The 24159-nt window shown below is 42.6% G+C and overlaps 1 protein-coding gene across 1 annotated transcript; it reads left to right on the top strand.

Annotated features, from left to right (window-relative positions):
* Positions 1–871: 871 nt before the first annotated feature.
* On the top strand, positions 872–21483 carry sstr3 (somatostatin receptor 3). Its single transcript, XM_070981006.1, has 2 exons — positions 872–1141; positions 15276–21483. Exon 2 carries the CDS (start codon positions 15333–15335, stop codon positions 16788–16790), a length of 1458 nt encoding a protein of 485 aa, XP_070837107.1. The 5' UTR covers positions 872–1141; positions 15276–15332; the 3' UTR covers positions 16791–21483.
* Positions 21484–24159: the final 2676 nt, after the last annotated feature.

Below are 24159 nucleotides of genomic sequence, written 5' to 3'. Positions count from 1 at the left end.
TTACCTCAGCTAAAGACGTAAACTCTGAGTCTAAATGATTACAAATACAGAGAAGAAGCTCTTCTCTCCCGTGAGGCATCATTATGACTCTGTTTGTCGTCTCTCCGCTGATTTCTCATTCTCTTCTGTGATTTGGAACAAAGAGCCGAGCTGAGAAATCTGCCTTTTGAAACACTGGCTGTAGAAGATGTCCAGCCGCCTGCGAGCTGGAACAGGCCAGAAAACTGGGTCACTCCAGGCCTCGGTGGAAAACTGGCCTCAGTCTCCAGAGAAAGCGTTATGCTGCCGTCATAAACTCAGTGAAAAGCATGAAACTCATTCTGATGAGCTGCTGCGGTGAAGACGAACCACTGTGACAGAGAACGTCTCGGGAAAGTGAAGAAGTCGGGGAACGTGACCAAGCTAACGTAAAACTTTAATTCACGACCTCGTTTCTGAGGCGTCACATTGATTTTCATCAGTCATGACGGCTCTTTAAGAATGAAGACCACAACTCCCATGATCCCACGCTGCCTCAGCAAACTATGTTTTCTGTTATTGTTTTGATTGAGAGCCCCCTAGTGGCAGAAAATACACACTGTTCCTTTAAGTTTGCTTTAGGAACCATTTTTGACTTTCTTAACGGCAGCCTGCAGAAAACGCTCTCAGTGGAACCTCTGCAGCTTTCAGTGGTTCTTCAGGCTTGTTGTAGGAGAACAACACATACAGACTGTGCTGGGAATGAGCGCCACACACACACACACACACACACACACACACACACACACACACACACACACACACACACACACACACACACACACACACACACACATACACACACACACAGTAGGATTTTAACACCTCCTACTTGACTGCGTGCAGCAGGCTCAGCTGTTACCTAGTTACAAGCCGGAGACGGCGCGACCTGCGCGCAGTTCCAGGGTTGCGCCGGTGACTTTGAGCGCATCGGTCGCTCCGGGAACAGACGAAGGGAAAACTCACAGACACACACCGGAGAACCGGAGGACCGGCTGAGGATGACAGCGAAACACGTCCTGACGGGGGATGAACGCAGCGCACCTGCTCGCATCGCGCTCATCCGTCACTGAATCCTGAGCCACAGCGGACACGCCGCGCGGTGCAAAGTCTCAGCTCAAAGGTGAGTTCAAAGAGTGCGTGTAGTTTGTGTTTTGAGCTCGAGCTGCGGGATTATTCACGCACAAGCCGCTGGACGTTTGCAGACAAAGAGGCGGCTGTAAGTGGCCGCTGTGGATCTGTGGATCTCAGCTGCGGTCGTTTTAACATCCAAACCAGGGATGGAAACACAGGATCCCTCCATGCCTCCATCAGTCAGGGGCGGGGGTGGGCGCGTGTGAGTGGGGGGCACGCAGGAGAACACATTTAAAGAAGGAGGCACGTTTGTAAAATGACTAAAAACGTGTTAAAATCTTGACAAATAATAAACTGAACGTCATTGAATCACTGCGTTATTTATCTTTCAGGGCCATGAATGAACGCCAACAAACAACTTTAAATATTCTAATATCCAATCATAGCTGCTACTTTAACTCCATCATGAGGGTCCCCCACCCCTCCTGCAGGAGCAAGACCCCCAGACTGAGACACCAAACGTCACAAACCGCGCAGCCACTTTCTGCGGGCTCGTTTTTGCGTCTTTTTGATCGTTTAGCTTCTCTTTAATTGAAAGGCAGCCTCTTAACAAACCCTACTGAGCAGAGAACCTCAGGTAGTTCTTCATGATGCGTTTCTGCTGTCCTGATCTTTCTAGAAGACTTGATTGACGTGGTTTTAAGAGCTAATGTCCAGTTTAGTTTCCTTTAATGAGAACCTTCACTGGCATAAGAGAGTCTAATAGTCTGTCTCTATCAATAAAGCACAGATCTCATCTAAATACAGTGCACCATTAAGACTAATGGATATTAAAAAAATGGCTCAGTAACCTGATCTCTCTCTCTCTCTCTCTCTCTCTCTCTCTCTCTCTCTCTCTCTCTCTCTCTCTCTCTCTCTCTCTCTCTCTCTCTCTCTCTCTGTGTGTGTGTGTGTGTGTGTGTGTGTGTGTGTGTGTGTGTGTGTGTGTGTGTGAGAGAGAGAGAGAGAGACACTGACTCTGAGTGTAGGCATGCATATATTATGGTAACATTTCACTTTATGACTCCCTATTTAGCACCTATGATGTAAAAACATTTAACACATGTTTCATATCACGCTGTAATGTTGTAATGTGCTTGTACACAGATATAAGGATATTTTAAGTGTGCAGTAATGTGCAGTGATTGCCAGCTGTTAACGCACCTCCTATGATGAAGAAAGAGGTGCAAATGTAAATATACTGCGTCCAAACGTTAAACAGGGGGACTCAGAGTAACAGTGAGCAGATGAGGCTTTGTTGTCCTGCTCAGTATCACAATCTGTATTCTGTTCCTTCCCACCTCCCTGGTCTTCTTCTTCTGCTGCCATGATGCTCAGCGAGGGTTTTGACCGCCTCAGATGACAGAAACTGATAAGAAAGTATTGAAAATGTGCCCACAGCTGCAGGGAGGTTTGTGTTCAGCCTCAACAGACGTGCACAGAGGTCAAAATGTTCCAGCCACGTTTCAGGAGAATACATCTAAATATGTCTCTTTAGCCACTTTCCAATGAGAGGTGGAGGATTTGGACAAAGGCGGTGTTATTATACCGCCGGCTTCGTCTCAGTTATGAATGTCTTTATTTAGAACGCCGTGTGCAGATTAATCATTCATTTACACGCGACGACTGAACCAATAATGTGTCTCGTTCTGAGAGATGCATCATCATATTTTCAGCTTGTGTGCAAAAACAGTTTTTTTTCTGAAAAACAAGGCCCCCCCCCCCCCCCCCCCCCCCCCACTGTGTGTGTGACAGAGCCTGAGCACCAGCTGACATGGTTTGTTCTGTTTGGCTCCCCTATGTGAGGCCACTTGTTGTAAAATGCTGCACCTTCATGATGGATCTCACATTTATTTCACATTTTACATCAAGAAAAGGGAAAAAAATTAACATGAAAGATTCAGATATCAGATATTATTCAGTGTGTGATCCTGGAAATTGAGATTATAATGAATTCACACACTAATAGCAAAATCATGTTGTAATCTGTCCATCTACAAAGTGTATCACACGCACACACACACACACACACACACACACACACACACACACACACACACACACACACACACACACACACACAGCTGAGCCACGACATACTTTCAGGTAAAAATGCTTTTTAAGAGGTGAAAACAGCAGAAAGGCCGTTAAATCTCAGCGCTCAGGAATAACATTAATGTATGCAGACACACTTAAACAGGTGGAGGTGTGTTCATTCAGTCATAACAGACATTTAAGAGCCTGCTGCTCGTGTGCGATGAGCACAATTACAGTTAGTCATTTTCAGGCGCTTTTATCCAAAGAGACGTATGAATTCACACACCGGCGGCGCTGCACTGAGGGCAGTTTTTTGGGGTTCAGTATCTTGCCAAAGGATACTTTGGCATGTGGACTGCTGAGGCCGGGGATCGAACCACAAACCTCCTGATTGGTAGAGAACTGCTCTACCTCCTGAGCTGCAGCTGCCCAACTGGTGAGCGATGAAGCAGCAGCAGTGAGTTGGAAAGCTCAACGATGTGAAGGAAGACGAGTGTTTTCTCTCCCGGGCTGCGTCCACGATGGATCTTAAAACTTATCTTGCTGTTGGGGGGGGGGGGCACAATCACTGTAACCCACCAAAAACCACAACATGCTGCTTTTAAATCCTGGTTTTTGTTGGTGGTGAGCTTTAGAGGTGCTGGTTGGTGGATCTCTTCAGAGAGAGCAGGCTAGCTGTTTCCCCTCGTTTCCACTCTTTATGCTAAGCTATGCTAACTGGCTGCTGGCTGTAGCTTTATATTTATCGTACAGCCATGACAGTGGTGTCAATCTTCTTATCTAACTCTGCTTAAGAAAGCGGTTAAACATGTTGTTCCTCTTTGTTAGTAGAGAAATATAAATTCTAAAAATAGCAAATTTTGCTGTTTAACGTCACGTGACATCCGACAGGACACAAGCAGAGAAAGATGAGACGTTAAGTTGAGATTCTTGTTCAGTTCCTACCTGCTCACGTGCTGTTTGTAAAGCCTTTTTCTGGGTCTTCATTTATTCTTGCATGAATGAAAGCTGAACACATAAAGGAGACAGCAGCAGTGTGATCAGATGAACCAGACGTGTGTTAAATCTCTCCGTTCACGTTTCACCTTTATGCTAATCTGACCACATTCAGCTCACACCTGCGCTGCTCTACGCTGAGTGATCTCGGCCTGACCTCGTCAGATTGCCATAGTGACTAAAAGTAGCTCAGGCATTTGTTCAGATATGAGATTGACGTGTTCAGCTGCCGTCACATTTCTGTGAGAAGGTGCATGTCTGAAAGAGGCTTTTGTTATCCGTCTCCTCTCGAAACTGGAGAGAGAAAACACTGAAAGGTGCTCAGGATGTTTTTCCTTTCTTCAGCACTTGAGTTTGGTGTCTAGCTCATACAAGGGACCTGCACAAGACAGAAAAGGGTCAGCAAAGCTTGAAAACTGAAGCCAGAAGTGGATGCCAGGCTGTGTGTGTGCATTCACTGGGTTTATTAAGCCTGTCTGATTCACTGAGCCCAGAGGAGAAGCCGTCTCCACTCCGATACAACCTCAGAGTGAATGGACCTTCACTTTAACATCACATGAGTACAAAATCAGCCAGAAAAAAGGACTCATGTCTCAGCGGGACATGGGAAGCTTGTCTCAGCTGATGCAGTCCTCACAGAGACGAGGAGAGACCACAAGAGTCCACTTCTCAGATCTTTACGCTGACCTCCTTTTTGTCCAATAGTTGGTTTTTACTGTTGGTTCATAATGTCCTGAATGCTTCATGTCTATGTCCCTTCATGTCCTGCTGCCCTGTCAGGAACCATCCAGACCTCGCAGATGATCTGGGTTCATGTCTGCTCGCCGTCCCCAGAGTCCAAACTAAACATGGAGAAGCAGCATTCAGTTTTAAATCTGCTTGAACCCAAAGTTCTTTGAAATCAGGCCTTAAATCAGAGAGTCCGACTTGGCCTGCTCATTCATATGTTGTGCAGTAGCTTTGCTGGAAATCTTCGTACTTTTTGAATTGTTTCAGTCTGTTTTAGCTTATTTTTACCTTCAGCTTCATTTTGTTTTACTCTTTTTCTGTCTTTTTACGTTGTCTTGTGTTTTATCTGTATTTTCCCTTAATGCCTTTCTGTCCTGTAAAAGCATTTTGACTTGCCTTGGATCAGGTTGCTCCTCCATTTTGATTGGATGATTCCACCGTGGGATCATTTCACACTGTGGTTGCATTGGTCCTGGTACTCAGCCCATGTCGGGTGAAATGGCAGCGAATCTGTGAACTGTCAGATAACGTGATGAAGCTCTGTGTTGTTCGGTGTTTATAGATTTAGATTTTTTTTTTCGCGTGCATTATGAAGCTGGATATACAGAGAATAGCCAGGATCATCATGCATAGACTCTCCCAAATATTTACATATGCACAATTATTCTGAGCGACTGAGCCGCTAATTGTACACCACAAACTAACCACCATTCATTGCTTAATGATACGTAACATTTCCACATTAAAATGTCTAAAACAACTAGATTTACATATATATCGTTGAGTTGTGTACTGTAGTTTTATTCAAGGTAAAGGTGCGTTTCATTTGGTCACCTGTCAGCCCCCTTAGCACAAGGAAACACCAGATAATACAACGTAGAGTGAGGTTGTGAACGAGCTTGCTAGCGTTAGCATTACTAACTCGTGGCAACAACTCCCATGATCCCACACTGCTTCATGATGTCATCAGACATCTTTGGTGATTGTTTTGATTGAGACCCCCAGCCACAGATCTGCATCTGATAAAACAATCAGTTTATATCATCCAAGCATGAACTAAATTAGCCTCAGCTAGCTTCCTTAATCTGTAGAGCTAAGTCATTCACACATACAGGAAAGGAGACGGGTTTTGGGGCGGCGGCAGCAGCACAGGAGCCTCAGGCCGACGGACTTCCCGCTGAGAAAAAAACTTACCAGCATCCTCTTTAAAGTATTCATCCATCAGCACGCTGAGCCTCAAGTCTCTGACTTATTCAAGGACTGCGGACTTGTTCTGAGTGATGGTGGAAACGGATCCTCAGCAGCGTGCCCACACACGAACACACTCGGTCTCAGAGTGTGTGTGCAACATGTTTAGACGAGCTCTTCCCACACGGATATAAAATAAGTGGACGCACATGCAGACGCACGTAGAAACGCATGCTGTGATGGCAACAAGTGTGGGCGGTTTGCAAGGAATCGACTGTAGGGCTGATTAGATTAGATTAATCAATCAACTGATGACTGATCTGCAACTGTTTTATTACTTTTAATCAATATTTAGCAAAAATATTCCCATAGTTACAGCTTCAATAATAAAAATAATTGTTAGCCGCTGTCCTCATGGACCACACCAAACCAACGCGATCAAAGCTGCTAAATGCTGAATAGTCTGTTTTCATCATCAATTAATCTGACAATTTTTAAAAATGTATTAATTGTTTGGTCTATAAATCACCTGAAAATAGAGAAAAATACTCCAAAGTGATGTTTTTTAATGTTTTGAAACCCCATATTTTTGAGTTTACAGTGATATTAAACAGAGACGAGTTGAAAATCCTCACAACTGAGAATCTGTAACTTTGGAAATGTTTGTCATTTTTGCTAGAAAAATGTCAATTATAGTAAATTTGTTAATCAACATATCAATTAAGACTAATATTTAGACTAAAATTGAAATAAAAATTACATTTTCTTCAAGTTTTTCTTAGGCTGAAAAACTCTTGAGGCGTAATTTAAAGCTTGTTTGTAGCTTTTAAAAGTAGCAGCAATGCTTCACATTCAGCGTTGAGGGAAAATCTACAGTAATTAAAGCTAAAATCCAGGACTTCCTGCATGCTGTCCCCTCTCCATGGGTGTTTTTTCCACGTCAGCTTTGTCTCCTTCTCTCTCACAGTCATTGAAGCCTCTCTGAATATTGTCCCCAGACTGTGAACGCACCGCAGTCCAGATGAGAGCAGGTCTCTTTCTGCTCCCGTGAGGTGACTGAAATGTTGTTTGTCCTCCAGCAAACATGTTGCTGAGGGTCATGTGCTGAAACCTTGAAAGAAACCCGCAGACAGAGTGTGATACCGCTGAGCTTATGTTCAGTTTGATGTGTGAAAGACGACACATGGTGTGAAACGTGTTGGTGGTGCAGCTTTGAACAAACTCTGTCGCCAAGACCACGTGCAGCCGAACCAACTGACTGTGGCCGCCGCGGCGTCTTCAGACGACAGAAGAGTTCAGTGCTTTGGGAAATATGCTTTTGTGCTGTCCTCTGGAGACTCTGACAAAAACATCAATACCACTCAGGACACATTAGTCTTTCTCACTGTTGATTTTCTGAAAGCAACATCAGACATTTTGAAAAAATAAATAAAAAAAGAACATTTTTAATGATCAAGATGGTCAAAAATATTCCTGACATGACTTTCTGTTGAAAATGTGCTTTTATGTGAGACTGAGTGCTGTGGAGTAAAGCCTGTAGTTACTGAGGGATGTAATGAAGTGACCTCTGCATCATTTGCATCACTGCAAACTTCAAACATAGTTACTGTGTGATTGATGGATATTTCTCTCCATCAGTTTTAATGGAGCAGCCCAGAAATGTCTGACTCCATCTGCACCAGCACTGAAAAGAATCTAGTCTGACGTTGAAAGCTGATGTTCTTTTAGGGTGAATTCTGGCTGAAGGTGGAAGTAAACAACCTCAGCTGTAAAGACCCTCAAAAAGAGCCAAAGCTTCTCTGACAGAATCGGTACAGTAATATTATTTTTCCCAAAGCTGGCGGCATAGCAGAATTTTAGGCCGATGTTTCACGACTGCATAACTTCCACATTATTTATCTGTAGGACGTCTGACTGTCCAACACCATCAGCCACCGTCAGTGGGTTCAGTTCCACCACAGCGACGGTGGCGTGTTGACAGAACATGAACGGCCCAATATTAGTGCATGGAAAAATACTATAACATAATTAATAATCAACACAGTTAACTTAAAGGCCAACATAAAGGCCACGTCGTACTTGATATGTAGAAAATAGCTGTTTCAGTGTTTGTCCCCGTTCACGTCTTTCTTTGTCTTAAACCGTAATAATGATTTTCCGTCCTCCAGGACTCACATCTGTTTGGTTAACCGCTTGGCAAACTGCTACACATTCACTTTCAGCTTTCAAGGTGAGAAAATACAAAAGAAACCTAAACAAACATGCTGTTCAAACAGTGCTGCCGATGTCCTTAACTGTGACCTGACCTGCGCTCTCGCAGTCCAGTCAGTACTGACACTCAGTCCAGCGCGACTGGGGACAAAATCTGCATGATGGATTGAATGTGGCTCTGATCTCTGACCTCTCGTGTCACAGACGGCGCTTTCTGTGTCACAGGTCGTATAGAGCTATGATAAACAGTGTAAAGACAGAGAATGATGTCCACAGCCTGCCCTCACTTTTCCAGATCGTTTTATTCTCCTCTCACTCCGCGTTCACCAAAGGTCAGATGAGAGAAGACAAGAGCTGATAAAAGTGAAGCTTTGCTCGTCTCTGTTGCTTTTAGAAGCGTTTTGAGCAATTAAACTTAGAATAACTGACTTTTTTTTTGGCCTTGAACACAACATTGACTTATTATCAGCAAAAAGTTGCTTATTATTGGAGCGTTATGGAGCAACATTCATTTGCAGTCGTGTTTGTGTCCACCTGATGAAGTTCATTGTTCACTCTCTTTTATCTGTTTTTGGTCTCTACCAACAGCCTCCATCATGCCCCTTGAGCTTAAATACTCCACCTATGTTCACCAGCCAGTCTCTCACCCAATGTGGCAAAAATTCAAACAAAATGTATAAAAAAGAGGCAAAAGAAAATGGAAATTATTGTGTGTTTCTATCCAGTGCTGTTGTGTTAAAGTTAAGAATTGGTGGCACTAATTCTCCGTTCAGGTGCCGTCAAACCTCTGTAGAAGATTGATGGATCAATCACTTCAGATGTTGTTTTGTCTGTAACAATCCAAGTTGTCGTAGAAGTACTGAAAGACGGACCTAAGCCCCTTGGTGTAAACTGTGTGTACCTGAATGCATCGTGGCTGTCAGGACGACGCTCCTCCCTGAAACACTGTGAACCTTTCAAACGCTCCGGCTGTCAGAGACTCTGACCTTTGTGATGGATGCTCAGCTCAGCGGTGCAGCAGCTCGACAGCAAAGATGTTGGCATTTCCGCTCCTGCGGCGAGCTGCAGTCAAAGCTGTGTGAGACGAAAACGTTACCTCACCCAGAAGTGTTCACCTTCAGCTTATCAGCAACCGCATATTGGTATCGATTGACATTATGTCAATTTACTGGTCCTTTGTCACCTAAATTGTGCACTGACAAAGGGGCATTTACAGTAGCACTGAGAGACTATAAAACAGAGGTTAAAGTATTTTAAAACTGTAAAATTACTGTTTTTTGTCAATGGAGTCTGGTGGCTTTGAAGAGAGCAAAGATGGATTTAACTGCTTCAGGTTTCCTGTCTGACAGCAAAGTAAAGCAGTCTCTAAATGTAACGTACACGTAAACTGATGTTGATATTTTGCTTTACACGTTTGCGTTCTGCTCGTCTGTTTTCTTCTTCTAGTACATGAAGCTGTGTGTTTATCAGTGTGTTCATGAAGCGTGGAGATGTTGAGTGTTTTCAGGGCAAACACAGCTCTACAGCTCTGCGGCTGTGCTTTCTTCTGCAGTTCAGGGGTTTTCTAAAACACTTTATACTTGGAAATAAGATTAATTTCCAAGTGCAAGCACAATACAAATACTCGAGTGTCAGGTACAGATAGGAACAAGTGTAAATAAGTGAGAATGGACTCTGTCAGCTGATATTTGCCTTCCATTGATTCATCAGTGTCAGAAGTTTACCGACCTGATAACCTGCGAAAACAGACGCAGTTGATTCAGCCGACATTCGCTGTTTTTTAAATGGGATTTATTGAGACAAATTTCTGGATTGTTGGACGACAGAGTCTGTCCAGCGGTCCAGGTAAGGCAGCGCTCACCTTCAGCCGCTGTTTCACCACGTGACGGCACTTCTGGTGACAAGAAATGAATGAACAGTGGCACCCACTGTGATAAAGTCATGCTGATTTGCTACACAGATTTACTTCATAGTGCAGCCAAACAAATCCAGATTCTCAGATTGTTGACTGCAGGTGTGTGTAAATAAATGAAATCTTCCAGCTGGATGAATCTGTCTTTGCAGAAGCTCAGGCGAGTCTGTTCGCAGTGAATTAGTGGATAAACAAAGTGGCAAAAATGTGTCACCGCCAACAGCGTGACCACAAGAGATGAGTCCTCGATACAGCTCAGACGTCAGCCAATCAAAAGCAGCGGACACCGGAGGAGGCAGATCATTCATAATTTTAGCCCGGGCGTCCTCGTTTTTCCGCCTTTAGCCTCACACAGCTGCAGCCTCGCGTTTTACAGTCGACCTCATGGGGAAAGATATTGATCCCTGACTGTTTGTATTCAGATTATATGGCTGCCCTGCCACTGATTGTTCTGTGCAGACACACGGCGCCTCCCTCGTGTCGTTTAAAGACAAGAAAGACAGATGAGGAGACATCTGCATCGCAGGATGTCTCGCTCCCGTGTGACAACGGCAGCAGTTCAGAACCTCAATTTACAAACTGAATAGATTTTCCCTTTCAGGGAGGTTTGACAGGCCATAAAGGTGTCGAGCTGAAGATTAATGAGATGGAATGAAATACGTTGAAAACATTGCAGATATTAAACCCCAGGGCGTTTGAGATGAGGGATGAAGACATGGAGGTAGACAAGTTGATTTCTCTGAGGCATCATAGTCGTAGGAAACGTGAATTAATGTTACAGCTGAACCGCAGTTAAGGTTTGAAAGATTTAAGATGGGGCTGCTCATCTTATAAATTAATATTTCCATTATCAATTAATCTGTTGATTATTTCCTCGATTGATTGTTTAATCTGGGAAATGTCAAAAACAGTTATCGACACATCAACAACTTGTCCACCTCTTTTTTGGAATATTTGGAGGTTTTTTCTCTCTGACTCTTTCAGCCTCACTCAGGTTTTTAATGCTAAAATTGAAAAAAAGCCTTAAACAGATAGTGGAGATGCACCTACTGGCTGGTTTGGCAGCTCTTTTGAGTGTGAATGTAGACGTATTAAACACTGGATGAGGTGTCCAAACAAGAAAGTCCACGTGTTTCCATGAAAGCTGCCAAAAAGTTTACTTGTCATTTCAAATATCTTGTATCTGGATAAAATCCAGATGTGATTTAAAGCTCTTTTTGTGTGTTTCAGTCATCCACATCACATATCTGATCTGTCTCAGTTTTCATGCTTCTTTTGTTCTCAGCACTAAGTCACTTTTCTTCGCAGTTTGGCAAAAAAGTTGCTCTGAGCCCCGACGGGCTTCAGTAATGACGAAAACCAAACTTCTCTGGTCTCATAAAAAGACACCCGCTACATGTGTTGATTTTTCCTGTTTTGCTGTTTCTGGTTGTTTTGTTCTTCCCGTATCTTTTAAATTGAACTCCAGGAAGGCAAAGAGATCGAAAGCCTTTTTTATAGACTCTGCAGCTGTTGCCATTGAGGCGATAATAACCTTTCAGATGGTTTGGATGTATCAGCGAGCTCAGGGACCTTCTCTGTTTTTCTCACTGCTGATTTTCTGAAAGCAAACATCAGACATTTTGAAAGAAAAAAAGGAGGTAGAAATAATGGTTTTCATTATGCTTTTATTGTGACATGACATTTATTATTGTATAGCTGTGTAGTCAATGAATAGTGCAATGATTTTACAGTATATGGCTCATGGTATGCCATTACTGTACTTCACTAAACACTTCAAATATTGTGTTACTATATATTTCATGTATATTACTTCACATCTGCTCTAATGTGGCGCTTTGGAAATGATTCCATCTGAAAAGATGTAAACATAATTCGGCATTTTGGGGAAAAAAAACTGTCCTCTTTCTTGGTAAGAGTTTGAAGAGAAGATGAGAAAACAGACTCATGTTTGTTCTGCCAGCAGCAAGGTTAGCTTAGCTTAGCATGAATATTAGAAATGGAGAAACAGCTAGGTTAGCTGCCAAGACATCGTCAAGAAATGTAATTTTAATAATACATTATTTTTTCAGATGTGGAGGTGCTAGTGGCGGACTTTGTTTGCTTTTTAGCGAGCTAAAGCCAGTTCCCCTTAACCACAAAGGAAGAATGTTCAGTGTCTCAGTCCTGTTTTACTTGTTAATTTAATTAGTTTAGTTGTCAATAGAGTCTACATTGAGCTAGATGCTAACGTCAGCATGCTAACATGCTCAAAATGGCAATGCTAACATCCGGATGTTTAGAAGGTAGCCTGTATGGTTTGCCATGTTTCTTATCTTAGCTTAGTGTGTTAGCATGCTAATATTTTTCAATTAGCGCTAAACACTATAAATAATGAATGTCTATTTTATACTTAAGGTATTTCAATCCGTAGCCATCCAAAGTGGTGGACTGAAAGACTGACATTGCCATCCTGAGAACTAAGTTGCCAGCATGACAAAAAAAAAAAAAAATACATATTTTAACAGTTAATTCTGTAAATTTCTATGTAAAATCCCAAAATGAGACCAACATAACCCAAATCTCTAAATTTACCATCTGTCAACTGTTTGCTTCTGTCATAGAAATGGCACTCACATCAACATGTTAGCAAACTAGTGAGTCAAGGCTACTCTGAGCTAAAAGATGACATGCTAACATGGGTGACAATGCTAACATAATGATGTTAAGCAGGTACAATGTACACCATATTCACCATCTTAGTTTAACGTGTCCTATCATCATTAAACCCTTTGGGGAACATTGATGTCTGCACAAAATTCATAATAACCCATCTAACACTGACTGACAGACCAACGTTTCCATCCCTCCACGCTGCCGACATGGCTCATATTAACCTGAATAAAGCTTCCACATTAGTTTGTTTTTCATTCCTAAATGAACGTGACCGTGTGAATGTGTGGGCGAGTCGACCAGCTGTTGCTTTGGGAGTTGGTCAGTATGGAAGATGTTTACCAAGCGTGAGACTCCTGAAACCACACAGCGTCTCACCTCCACTTAGTATCCTACAGCCAACGCTCCTCTCTGTTCCCTGTTCATGTTAACCAGAGTGCTGCTGGGTTGCTAATGAAATGTCAATTCACCCATCTGTGGGAACACACTCTGTTTAATTTGCCTGCTGTATCAATAGGACCAAATATAGCTGCTATGGTCAATCTACCTGCAAATATCCATCATCAGCGAGCTTTGATTGTTTCCTGTCTGACTCCTATCATCTCATACCCACCTCCATCCCATTTGCTTTTCATCATTTTATCTGTATCCTGTGCTTCTCTTTTTGTCTCTGCCACTCATCCTGTGAGTGTTATCTTTACCTGCTTCCTCTGTTTTTCATTGCAAACATATTGATGGTCACCAGGCTTTGACATTAGTGTATTTTATGATTGCTTTGGCTCAGCACTTACAGCAGACTTTCAGTGTGCAATGAGCCAAACGGCTATGCTAGATTATTAGCTTTAAAATACCTTGAAATGCTGCACTTAAATATCAGAAACTGTTGCACACATGCATACAGACATCACATATTACCACAACTTTAATGCTAATTACTCAACTCACAAATCACCGAATAAGTGCAGATGTTTGCAGCATCATTACCCTCGTGAGCACTGTTGCAAACATAATGGCTAATTACTTCACCATCACTGCCATACATCTAGATGTATGGGAAAGGGGCATGCATTGGAAAAAAAATGGGAAAATAAATGGAATTTCTTGCCTTTTGATGACTGTGAAAGTGTTGCAATATAGTGAGTTTGTTGCAGCAGTAATATTACATGTTTTCTTGCATATCAGCGGATTGTAATTTAGCTGATGAAATGAGATTTGGTGTCTTCAGAAACAATCTTTGTGCTCAATACAGAACAGAAAAAGCAATGAAGTACAGTCACGATCATGTTAGTGCAGACTCTAGACTACTTCATCTATACTTCACATCACAATGTGATGTGTTATGTTTACATGTATGATGTGATGTTTATGTTGAATGATATGATGATTGAAAGGACCCCAGGAAGAATAGCTGGTTGTCCAGGCTAATGGGGATCCTAATAAAACCTTGAAACCTTGAAACTTCGAGTAAAACAACACATTCACAGTTAGTAAAATGACCATTTTTTAAAAGTCCAATGAAGTGTATCATTTCAATCTAACTTGTGATTGGCCAGTAGAAAGGACCAAAATTCTCTTAAAATAAGAAAAAACAAAACAAAAACAAAACTCCTTTGCAGGAATCACTTAGTGTGACACAAACACCTTGAATGTGTTATCAGGACACAGCAAACATACCTGCTGATGGTTTTCAAAGCTGGAATGTGCAAATGTGTTTTCCAATAAAGAAAGAAATGTGCTTCGAAGTCACTTAAGCTCTGGACATAAAGCTTATTGTGTTTGTAAAAATCACTCCCTCGTGTCCTTGGAAAACACACTCATTTCATTCCAGCCTCTTCAGAGATAATGTGTGTAAGGTTACTTTATCGTCTCCCATCGGAGAAAGCTGAGATAAAAGCGTAAGTAAGTAAACAAGTCACAAAGCCGTTCACGCTGTTAAAGCCTGCAGAGATCACAAGGCATACCTCACTAAACATACATGTCTTAGCACATGAATTACCAGCAGCAACATACCTCACTTCACAGAGTCAGAGTTCATTAGCACATACTCAGAGTTCAGCACGTGTGAAGGGTCAGATAAAATCCTGTTGGCCTGCAGAATAGTGCACTGCTCAAAAATGTCTTGGGGAGTGAGGGGCGTCTCAAACAGATCTCGGAGTCTCCGCAGGAAATGGAGGCGCTGATGGATTCTTGCACAGACTCTTGTCACGTGTGTGCCAGCCGAGCTCACTGTCAGTGTGGACCCCTAAATATCTGTAAGACCTGGCTTGTCTAATGTTATGGTCATGCATGGCTGCAGAGCTCTGGTCTCCAGCTGATCAGGGATCTAACGTTACTTCTTCGGTTTTTAATGTGCAAGATGAAACAAACATAGAAAAGTCAACTATTTGGTTATAATTCGTTGATTTTTCTCCTCCAACAGAACAGATGGGCGGGAGCTGAGACGACAGAAGGACAAAGCCACTGACAGAGCACTTCCATGGGTGTCGCCTCGCTTCCCGGGCTGGAGATGATGGATGAAATGTGGGAGAATGGCAGCTATGCCAGCCCCTCGCCAGGACTCCCCCTGTTTCTGCTCATGTTCAATGACAGCGAACTGAACGAGACACTGTTCAACTCCACCAACACCACCGTCCCAGATGTGTCCTCTGGCCCCAGCGTGGCAGGGGTCCTCATCCCACTCATATACATAATCGTTTGCATCATCGGCCTGGGTGGAAACACTTTGGTGATCCACATTGTGCTGCACTACTCGAAGATAGAGTCAGTGACCAACATCTACATCCTCAACCTCGCCATCGCTGATGAGCTCTTCATGCTCGGCCTGCCTTTCCTGGCGGTTCAGAACACCCTCCAGTCGTGGCCGTTTGGCTCCTTCATGTGTCGCCTGGTCATGACTGTCGACTCCATCAATCAGTTCACCAGCATCTTCTGCCTGACCGTGATGAGCATCGACCGCTACCTCGCTGTAGTCCACCCCATTCGGTCTTCAAAGTGGCGACGCCCTCAGGTGGCTAAAATGGTGAATGGCACCGTCTGGGCTCTGTCGTTTCTCGTTGTTCTGCCTGTGGTCATCTTTGCCAACATCCAGAAGGCAGGAGGCACCTGTAACATTGCCTGGCCTCAGCCGGCTAACATCTGGCGGGCGGCTTTCATCATTTACACCTCCACAGTTGGATTCTTCTGCCCTCTTCTAATCATCTGCCTCTGCTACCTGCTCATCGTCTTCAAGATCCGCAGCTCGGGCAAAAAAGTCCACGCCACCTCAACCAAGCGAAGGAAGTCGGAGAGGAAAGTGACACGCATGGTGGTGATCGTTGTTGCCGTGTTTGTCTTCTGCTGGCTGCCTTTCTACGCTCTCAACATCATCAACCTGCTGGTGTCCCTGCCCTCAGAGTACCAGGGTCTTTACTATTTTGTCGTAGTGCTCGGCTACGCTAACAGCTGCGCCAACCCTATCGTCTATGGCTTCTTGTCAGACAACTTCAAGAGGGGTTTCCGGAAAGCGCTCTGCCGCTCCACGCGGAAGGTGGAGAACCACGAGCCCATGGAGCGCCAGCAGCAGCAGGAGGAGGGGAGGACGGCGCTCATGCCCAGGGAGAGCCTGAGGCGGGCGATCAGGGACGAAGAGGACGATGATGAGGAAGACGTCTCGGAAATGACTGAGATCTACAGAATCGCCCAAAACGGCAACAGCAGCTTCCAGCCACAGTGCTCACAGCAGCTGTTCTCAGAAAGAGGAGCGACCCCAGGAGCTACAGAGCCGTCGTCCCCAGACAGGAAGGACAGAGCTGGGGACACGAAAGGGAAAAATCCAGTCAACGGGTCCACACTGACTGTACCGTTGCTTCTCAATGGAACCAAAAACGGGAGCATTAAAACTCTGCCCGAGGAAAACCTGGAACAGAGCACCTCACTGGAGATAAGTTACCTATAGTGGAAAAAATGGACTGTAAGTTACTTGAATTGAACTCAGTATTAGAAAACAGTGCAGCCTGTTTGTAACGGAGCAAAAACACTGCAGAAAAACCCCCTTAGATTTGCTATTTTTGATCAATGGACTCTTCAGCATTTGAAGGAGTTGCTTCAGTTTTACCAACACGTGGGATGTATTATTGTTTATACTGTGTACATATGCATGGCTGAATGTACAGATTGTGCCTTTATTTAATTCTATCTCATGTATCTGGTTGATTGTTGTATTTGTAGCCTTTTTATTCCATGTGATGATCATTTGCTTGACTTTGTATTTAAGCTTTAGTCAACATTTACTGCAGTCAACCTTAAGCTGAACACTGATCTGACTCCATCTCCTATTAATTATATTTATATACAACTTCAGAGGTTCGTTTTAAAGGAAATGTAATTGCTGCCAGGATTATCTTAGATTATTATAGGATGTGGTCGGCAGATCCACCAAACGCTCTTCAATGGACAAATTGCTCATCTCAACCTGATGAATGTGGCCTGTTAACGAAGAGATGTGCTTTCATGACATTTCATCATTAACATAAGTGGCGTCCCTAAATTCAAGTCCTGCTTTTAGAAATCAGCAAACACATTTAGGAGAGTCAGTAAATTGGTATTAAATGACCCAAAACCATTAGAAAATCTTACCATACAGCTGCTGAAGACCTGCCATCAGAGCAGTACTGATTTAAAATGAGGTTCGATGCTAAAAACGTCTTGTGAAAGCAGAGTGGAACTTGACTAATGTGAGGTGTGAGGGGTGTGACGGTCATGCAGATATTAGATTAGAGAATATTAAACCCTAAATAAAGTGATGTTACACTGTGGGTGCTGCAGAAGATGCTGGTCAGAAGTCTGTGTGAAGTCCCAGAAGAAGCCGTCACTGACCATCGATTAACATTTAGTCACGATGATGATGATGATGATGATGATGATGATGATGATGACATATGAGCTTGTCTTAGTTACTGTATGTGACATATTTTATTTAGTTAAGTAGTTCACTTATTTAAACTCTAATGAATGTTTTTTGGACAGTCTGTCCATGACTTGTGATTTCCATCAGTAACTCAGAGAAAATTCAAAGTATGAACGCGACAAATTCTCTTAAATCTTTTGTATGAGCCACTGAAGAGTCTGTTCGTTCAACTGGTTCCTGCTTGAGGCCCAATCTTTAATCATTATGTTGATAAAAAGTGTAATTCAGGCAGTATTTTGTTTCTTTAAAGCTCATTAGCCGTATATAAGCATTGTTTGCAGAGACAGGTTTTTAGTCCTCAGTGAATATTTTATTTGCGTCGTAGCTGGTACCTCACACTCAGGCCCTGACCTTGGATGTTCTTCAAAAAGAGTCAAAGCTATGTTGTAGCTGAAATTGTGACGGTGGTGAAGGATTTATTTTTTTCTCTTATTGTATGAAAAATTGAAAAGTGGTGCTTTTTGAAAGCATAAAGTCGTGCGTGCGCTGTGGATCATTGTACATCTGACGAGCTGAGACAGCGAAGCGGCCGTGTTCTGCAGATCAAACTGGAAAAAAAAAACCCACCAGCGTTTTAATAATTTCTGTTAATCGTCAGCAAGAAGCAAACAAACACATCATTTGAAAACAGGCAATTATTCATAGTCTTACGTTAAGATGAATCCTTTGTTACATCCTGTACAAGACGCTGTCAACAATTAAAAATGAATGATTTACCGTTTTGTCGTCAGGAGGTAGATTTCATAATGAACGTGCTGTTTCAGGAGCGTCAGTCATCAGGACAAACAGACTCTGAATATAAACTGCATTGCTCTTCTTCATCAGACATACTCAAGGACAAAAAAAAGGCAAACAGAGTGCGATCATTCAGAATAAGCAGATATTTACAAAAATCAGCGAAGAGCTCGAACATTATATATATCGTCTTTGCGTCAAAAAGGAGCAGCAAAGAGTCACATTCTGTTTTATTTATGTTTCACAGCGTCCCAACTCTTTTGTAATCCGGCTCGTCTGCAGTCGACAGTCAGCAAACGTCTGATCTGACACCTGATGGACTCACAGTAAACATGCAGCGGCTCAAAAATGCTCAACGCGTAAAGGGCAGAGCAGCCTGTACAGGATGTGGGGAAAAAGCTTTAGCAGGTGCTAGCTGCTGCTAGCGTGACACACCTGAATGTCTGACTCAGACTGTCCAGATGTATTGTGGGTAACAGACGCAGAAGAATGTTTGGGACAAAAAAGACATTTTCTGTGGTTCTGCTGCAGAGATTTAGGATCGTGTCCCATTTGGAGGACAGAAAAAACTCCCCATCGAGAGTGATCTCAGATCGTCCTCGTGTCTTTTGTGACGCCTGCACATTTTTGGATGTTTGACCTTTGGCTCTTCTTCTCTGTCTGTCAGGAGCGTCTTGTTCTTTTCATGTTGTTCCTGCTCTCTGAATAAATTTTGAATAAATTTTGCAAATCAAGAGAAACTAACCAGCACATGAGCGTGGGAGAGGACAACGGGACCCGCAAATCTGCTCGTTGCGACCATCCTTTGTGAGACACTGACGTCTTTCCTGATGAAAAGGAATGAAGTATGTTTACTCAGTACTTTGCTCTATGAATACACAGTAAAATGTGCTCTGATGGAAGAAGTATTCAGAAGTTTACACAGTTAAAAGGCATCAATAAAGTCTTATTTCATTTTAATCTGTAATAATTCATTGTAATTTAATTGTTGATTATATATTAGTAATCTAAATAAGCAGTGACTAGTAGCTATGGTGGAATAAATAAATGCAGTGAAGTAAAAAGTACAATATTTACCTCTGATGGGTAGAAGTATGAAGTACCATAACCTAGAAATACTCCAAGTACCTGTCCTTAAGTACAGTACTGGAGTAGATGTATTTTCCACCACTGATGAGTTGAAATAAGTCAGCTGGTGGAAAAAGATTGTAAGTCTCAGCAGACGAGGTAAAAAGTCTCATCACTCATCTGAAACTCTGAGCCGTTCATTCATGAGCGCCAACAGGCCGCCACGTTATATTTAGCCGCCTGTGGACGCAGTGAAACGCCGCTCCTGCTGGCTGTTACTGTGCTGCTGCTCGTCTCGGCTGCTCCTCAGCCCACATGCCCACCCTCACCCTCTCCCTCTGCAGGGACCCTCTGAGGGGCATGAAACCATCATTAAAGGCACATTAAAAAGGGATTTGCGCGGCTGATGCTTTATTTGTCCGGCCCCTGGGGGCCGCAGCTCGACGAGAGCGGACCTTTGCTCAGGGCGTCGAGCCGTGAAGGCCTGTGTGTGTTTACCTCTCTGTGTGCGAGTAAGCTGTTTACGAGTTGGGCTATAAATAATGTCGGTTTGAGCTGCCCGGCTGTGCGACCCCAGACTCCCCTCAGCGATAACCCACCTGTGCTTCTGTGCACGGGGAGGTGAGAGTCAGTGCTGGAGGTTTCTCTGTGACTCACCGCGAAGCTCTGCCCACGAGCTCTCACCCACGAACAATATGGACGAGACTCGAGTTCACTCTGATCGCCTGTTATCACTTTCTGTTGGCGCGAGCAGCTACGGAAACCCTGAACAAACGCCGTCATCAGCGAAGAAGAACAGGACCGAATATCTCTGCTGCACATTCACATCAGCACACTGAGCCGAGGCTGCAGCCGCCGAGGGGCCGTCTGCGGGCGTGCAGGAGTTCATCATGAATGAATGAATGAATGAATGAGTCAGACTTTATGTGGCTTTTCTGACAAATATCAATCAATAAAGATGTGAACGTTTGCTGGACACGGTTTGGGTCAATATGTGGCTAATTAACCCTCCAGGTAACTTAGCGATGATGGCTAACGTCAGTGATGGTTGACTGATCCAGACTCTGGTTTGTTTCCACTCTGACACTAAATATTTATTTTAACGTTGGCGTTAGCTCTTCACGCCTGTCCAGGCTGAAGTGGAAGGTTATTATTGATACAGTGTTACAAAAATAAGCGTCCCATCAACAGCTGATGTGAACATTAAAGGATCCCAACTTTACACAAGCTAGCGGATCGGCTGTGAGCTAACGCACAGAGTGATGCTAGCTAGCCACTGACAGAAATTTAGCAAAACACTTCTGGACAATAAACATAAAATTATCGTTTTCATAATGATCAACAGTGATGCAGCTGACGTAGTACTCATATTAGAAACAGGTTTTATTCCGTTTAATACGTTTGAAAGTCATGAAATTGACACAAACGGTTCGATTGTACAGGCAAACAGCAGCCTGCAGAGGTCATTATGGGGGGGGGGGGGGGGGGGCATCCCCCCAGCATATGTTGTAATCACAGCCCTGATGGATGCACGTGTTAACCTCCACAGTGTGAGCAGGGCGCTCGCAGAGCTGTGTGGGAGTATTTATTACTGTGTTTTCACCAATCAGCCCTCACTTCAGCTCAAGTGTTTGTGTTGATTTAAGTGCAGGAACAGTTTCCCAAAGGGACATAAACCCATTAAAGGAGATTACGCTGTAAAACATGTCGAACATCTCGCTTCAGATTGTTGGGACGAATTCAAACCGCCATATTTCTGCAGGTTGCTGTAGATTTCTGTATTATATTTGTGTGTTTTTGTGCTGATTTTGTGCCAAAGTGACGAATCTGTCTTTGAATATCTCAGTTAGATTCATAGTTTTAAAAAATAAAACGTGTTTTTGTGAAGCTGTTGACTTTTGTGCAATTAATCACTTCGGTTTTTCACCTTTGGACAGAGTCAGGCTAGATGTTTCCCCCTGTTTCCAGTCTTTGTGCTAAGCTAAGCTAAGCTAACTAGCTGCAGCTTCATATTTACAATAAAAACATGAGTGTGACATCAATCTTCTCATCTCACTCCCACGACCATATTTGAATAACACAGGACAGGAAAATGAAATAAAAAGCGAATTTTTTAATATATATAATGAGAATACAACCTGTTCTGCTTTAAAAACATTATTTTTCCTCTAATGTTCCCTCTGTCACTGTATGTATATAAATTACTGGATGGTTGCAGGTGTTTTGTGTTCCTTAAATTATTCAAAGGAGGAAAGAAATCATTGAAAAAGAGGAAACAGCTTCAGAGCTGGAGGTGAACGTGTGATAGCGACTGCACACTGAGCTCATTAACGAACACAGTGAAGGATCTCATGAAAAGGTGATTCGAGCAAAGCCTTGAAAACAAACAACAGTGTGTGTATTAATAAGTGACAGCACGCACACACACACACACACACACACACACACACACACACACACACACACACACACACACACCCAATCAATGCAAATGGCACAAAAAAGAATAAGATATCAAAATAGCCTGAAGTGACAGACTGCACTGATGATGCATGGACAGTTTTTTTTGGTTTAACTGTCTCACAACCGCTAACGGCTACAAATGCTAGCAGCTCTGCGAGGCTGTTCTCAGGCACAGAGCTACTTTCAGCTAAATGCTAACTGACATCAGCACACTGACGTCCCGCATCGACAGTCCGAACATGCTGATGTTTAGCAGGTATATTGTTTGTCGTGTTCACCATCTTAGCTTAGCATGTTAGCATGTTAGCATTTGGATGTTAAATGCACAAATTCAGCCAGAAACCAAAAGTCTGACCTGATGGTGGCGCTACAGGAAACATTAACAGATGAACAAAGTTATTAGAATTCATCCTGAAGGGACCATGAATGCCTCGTAGCAACCCACCCGCCAGCTGTTTGAGACATTTCAGTCTGTCCACATCTGTTCATGTGGATATGAGGAAGTGAGTCCGTAGGCATCATCAGTTATGCTGCCATCAGGATTCATGATGGAAAGGACACACTGTGTTCACCGTCTGCTGTCAGCGCTGCTCCAAACATCCCTGAAGGACAGTTTGAGATGACTCACAGCTCGGCTGCCTGGTGATGATGCAACCTGTGAGATGTCAGACGTCAGTCTCTGCTGATGTGGCTGCGATGTGCTGCATTCAGATCCTTCGCTGTGGTAAAAGTACTAATACCACAGTGTGAAAATGCACGGAAAACTCCCGTTTTTAAAACCTTTTTTAAGTAAACGAATGGAAGTGTTTTCAGCAAAATGTACTCAAAGTTTGAAAAGTAAAAGTACACACTGCGCAGTATCTGCTGTTTGTAATATTACTGCTGCGTTCATGTGTTTACTGCATTTTACTGCTGTAGACTCTTAAGCTCATTGGAGCTACTTTATATTCTGTTTAATCTACAGCAATGAGTCATGTCCTATAAGATCATCATGTGTTTGCAGTTTTCTGTAAAGGAATACTTCATCCTTCAGTTTATCACCCTAAATATGGAGATACAAGGTTTTCAATGGGCAGGAGGGCTATGAAAAATTGTAATCTTAAAAGTAACTAGTACAATTGTAAAGGAGTGAAAAGTAAATTTAGTGGAGTGGAAGTTTAAAGTAGCATACCGAAGTAAAAAACTTCATATTTGTACTGAAGTACTGTACTCGAGTACATGTACTTAGTTACATTTCACTAATGTATGCAGTACAGATCAGTGGTTTGTTGCGCTGCTGTCAGTGAATCCTGTGAAATATCTGCTGTGTGTAACGGACATCCAGAATTCCATCTTTTATGTGTATTAATCAGATTTTCTGACCTTTGCGGTGCATGAACAACATCTTAATTGGATCCAGAGAGTCATTTATAAAACTTGCTCGACTCATGATACGTGACAGCAGAGCAGATCAGCGTGTTTGTCCCAGTGAGATCAAATGAGTTACCCTGGAAATGCACAGTAATGATTATTATGGCATTCAAATGGAAAATTAAATGTTCTGACTGATAATAAATCAAGCTTGAATTATGTTTTTCATCACTTCATATTTCATGTGCAAAACAAACATTCATCCGTCAGTAAACAAGCTCATCATGTAAAGTAAAAGATTTAATAAGAAATCTTTTATTCCTGCTTTGGTTTTAAGAATGTGCAGTAATATTTTGTAGTTCTGTCTTCTTGCCATTAATTTTCCTTGTAACACCTGCACGCTTGAAATAATACTCTCACTCTGAAAACACACTCATCTGGTACTAGTGTGCAATAAATAATCATTTGAATATTTACAGTAAAAAAAAAAAAAGAATTTGAAAAAAATATATATACGTCACTTATGGTTTAAAATACTATATATTGGCCTGGTGTGCTGTTGGTCAGGTCATATGTTCCTGTTGTTATTTTAGTTTGATCTCACATATTTGCACATTTCTTATATGTTTTTGTCAAAAAGAATAAAGAAAAATTATTAATGTTGTTGTTGTTGTTGTTTATTATTATTATTATTATTATTATTATTATTATTATTAGTAGTAGTAGTAGTAGTAGTAGTAGT

The sequence above is a fragment of the Chaetodon trifascialis genome, chromosome 15 (assembly GCF_039877785.1).
Source record: "Chaetodon trifascialis isolate fChaTrf1 chromosome 15, fChaTrf1.hap1, whole genome shotgun sequence".
NCBI lineage: Eukaryota > Metazoa > Chordata > Actinopteri > Chaetodontiformes > Chaetodontidae > Chaetodon > Chaetodon trifascialis.
This window is presented reverse-complemented; position numbering and strand designations above follow the sequence as displayed.

What these genes read in the sequence shown, in the direction of transcription:
- sstr3 (XM_070981006.1), top strand. Translation starts at nt 15,333, where the DNA reads ATGGGTGTCGCCTCGCTTCCCGGGCTGGAGATGATGGATGAAATGTGG.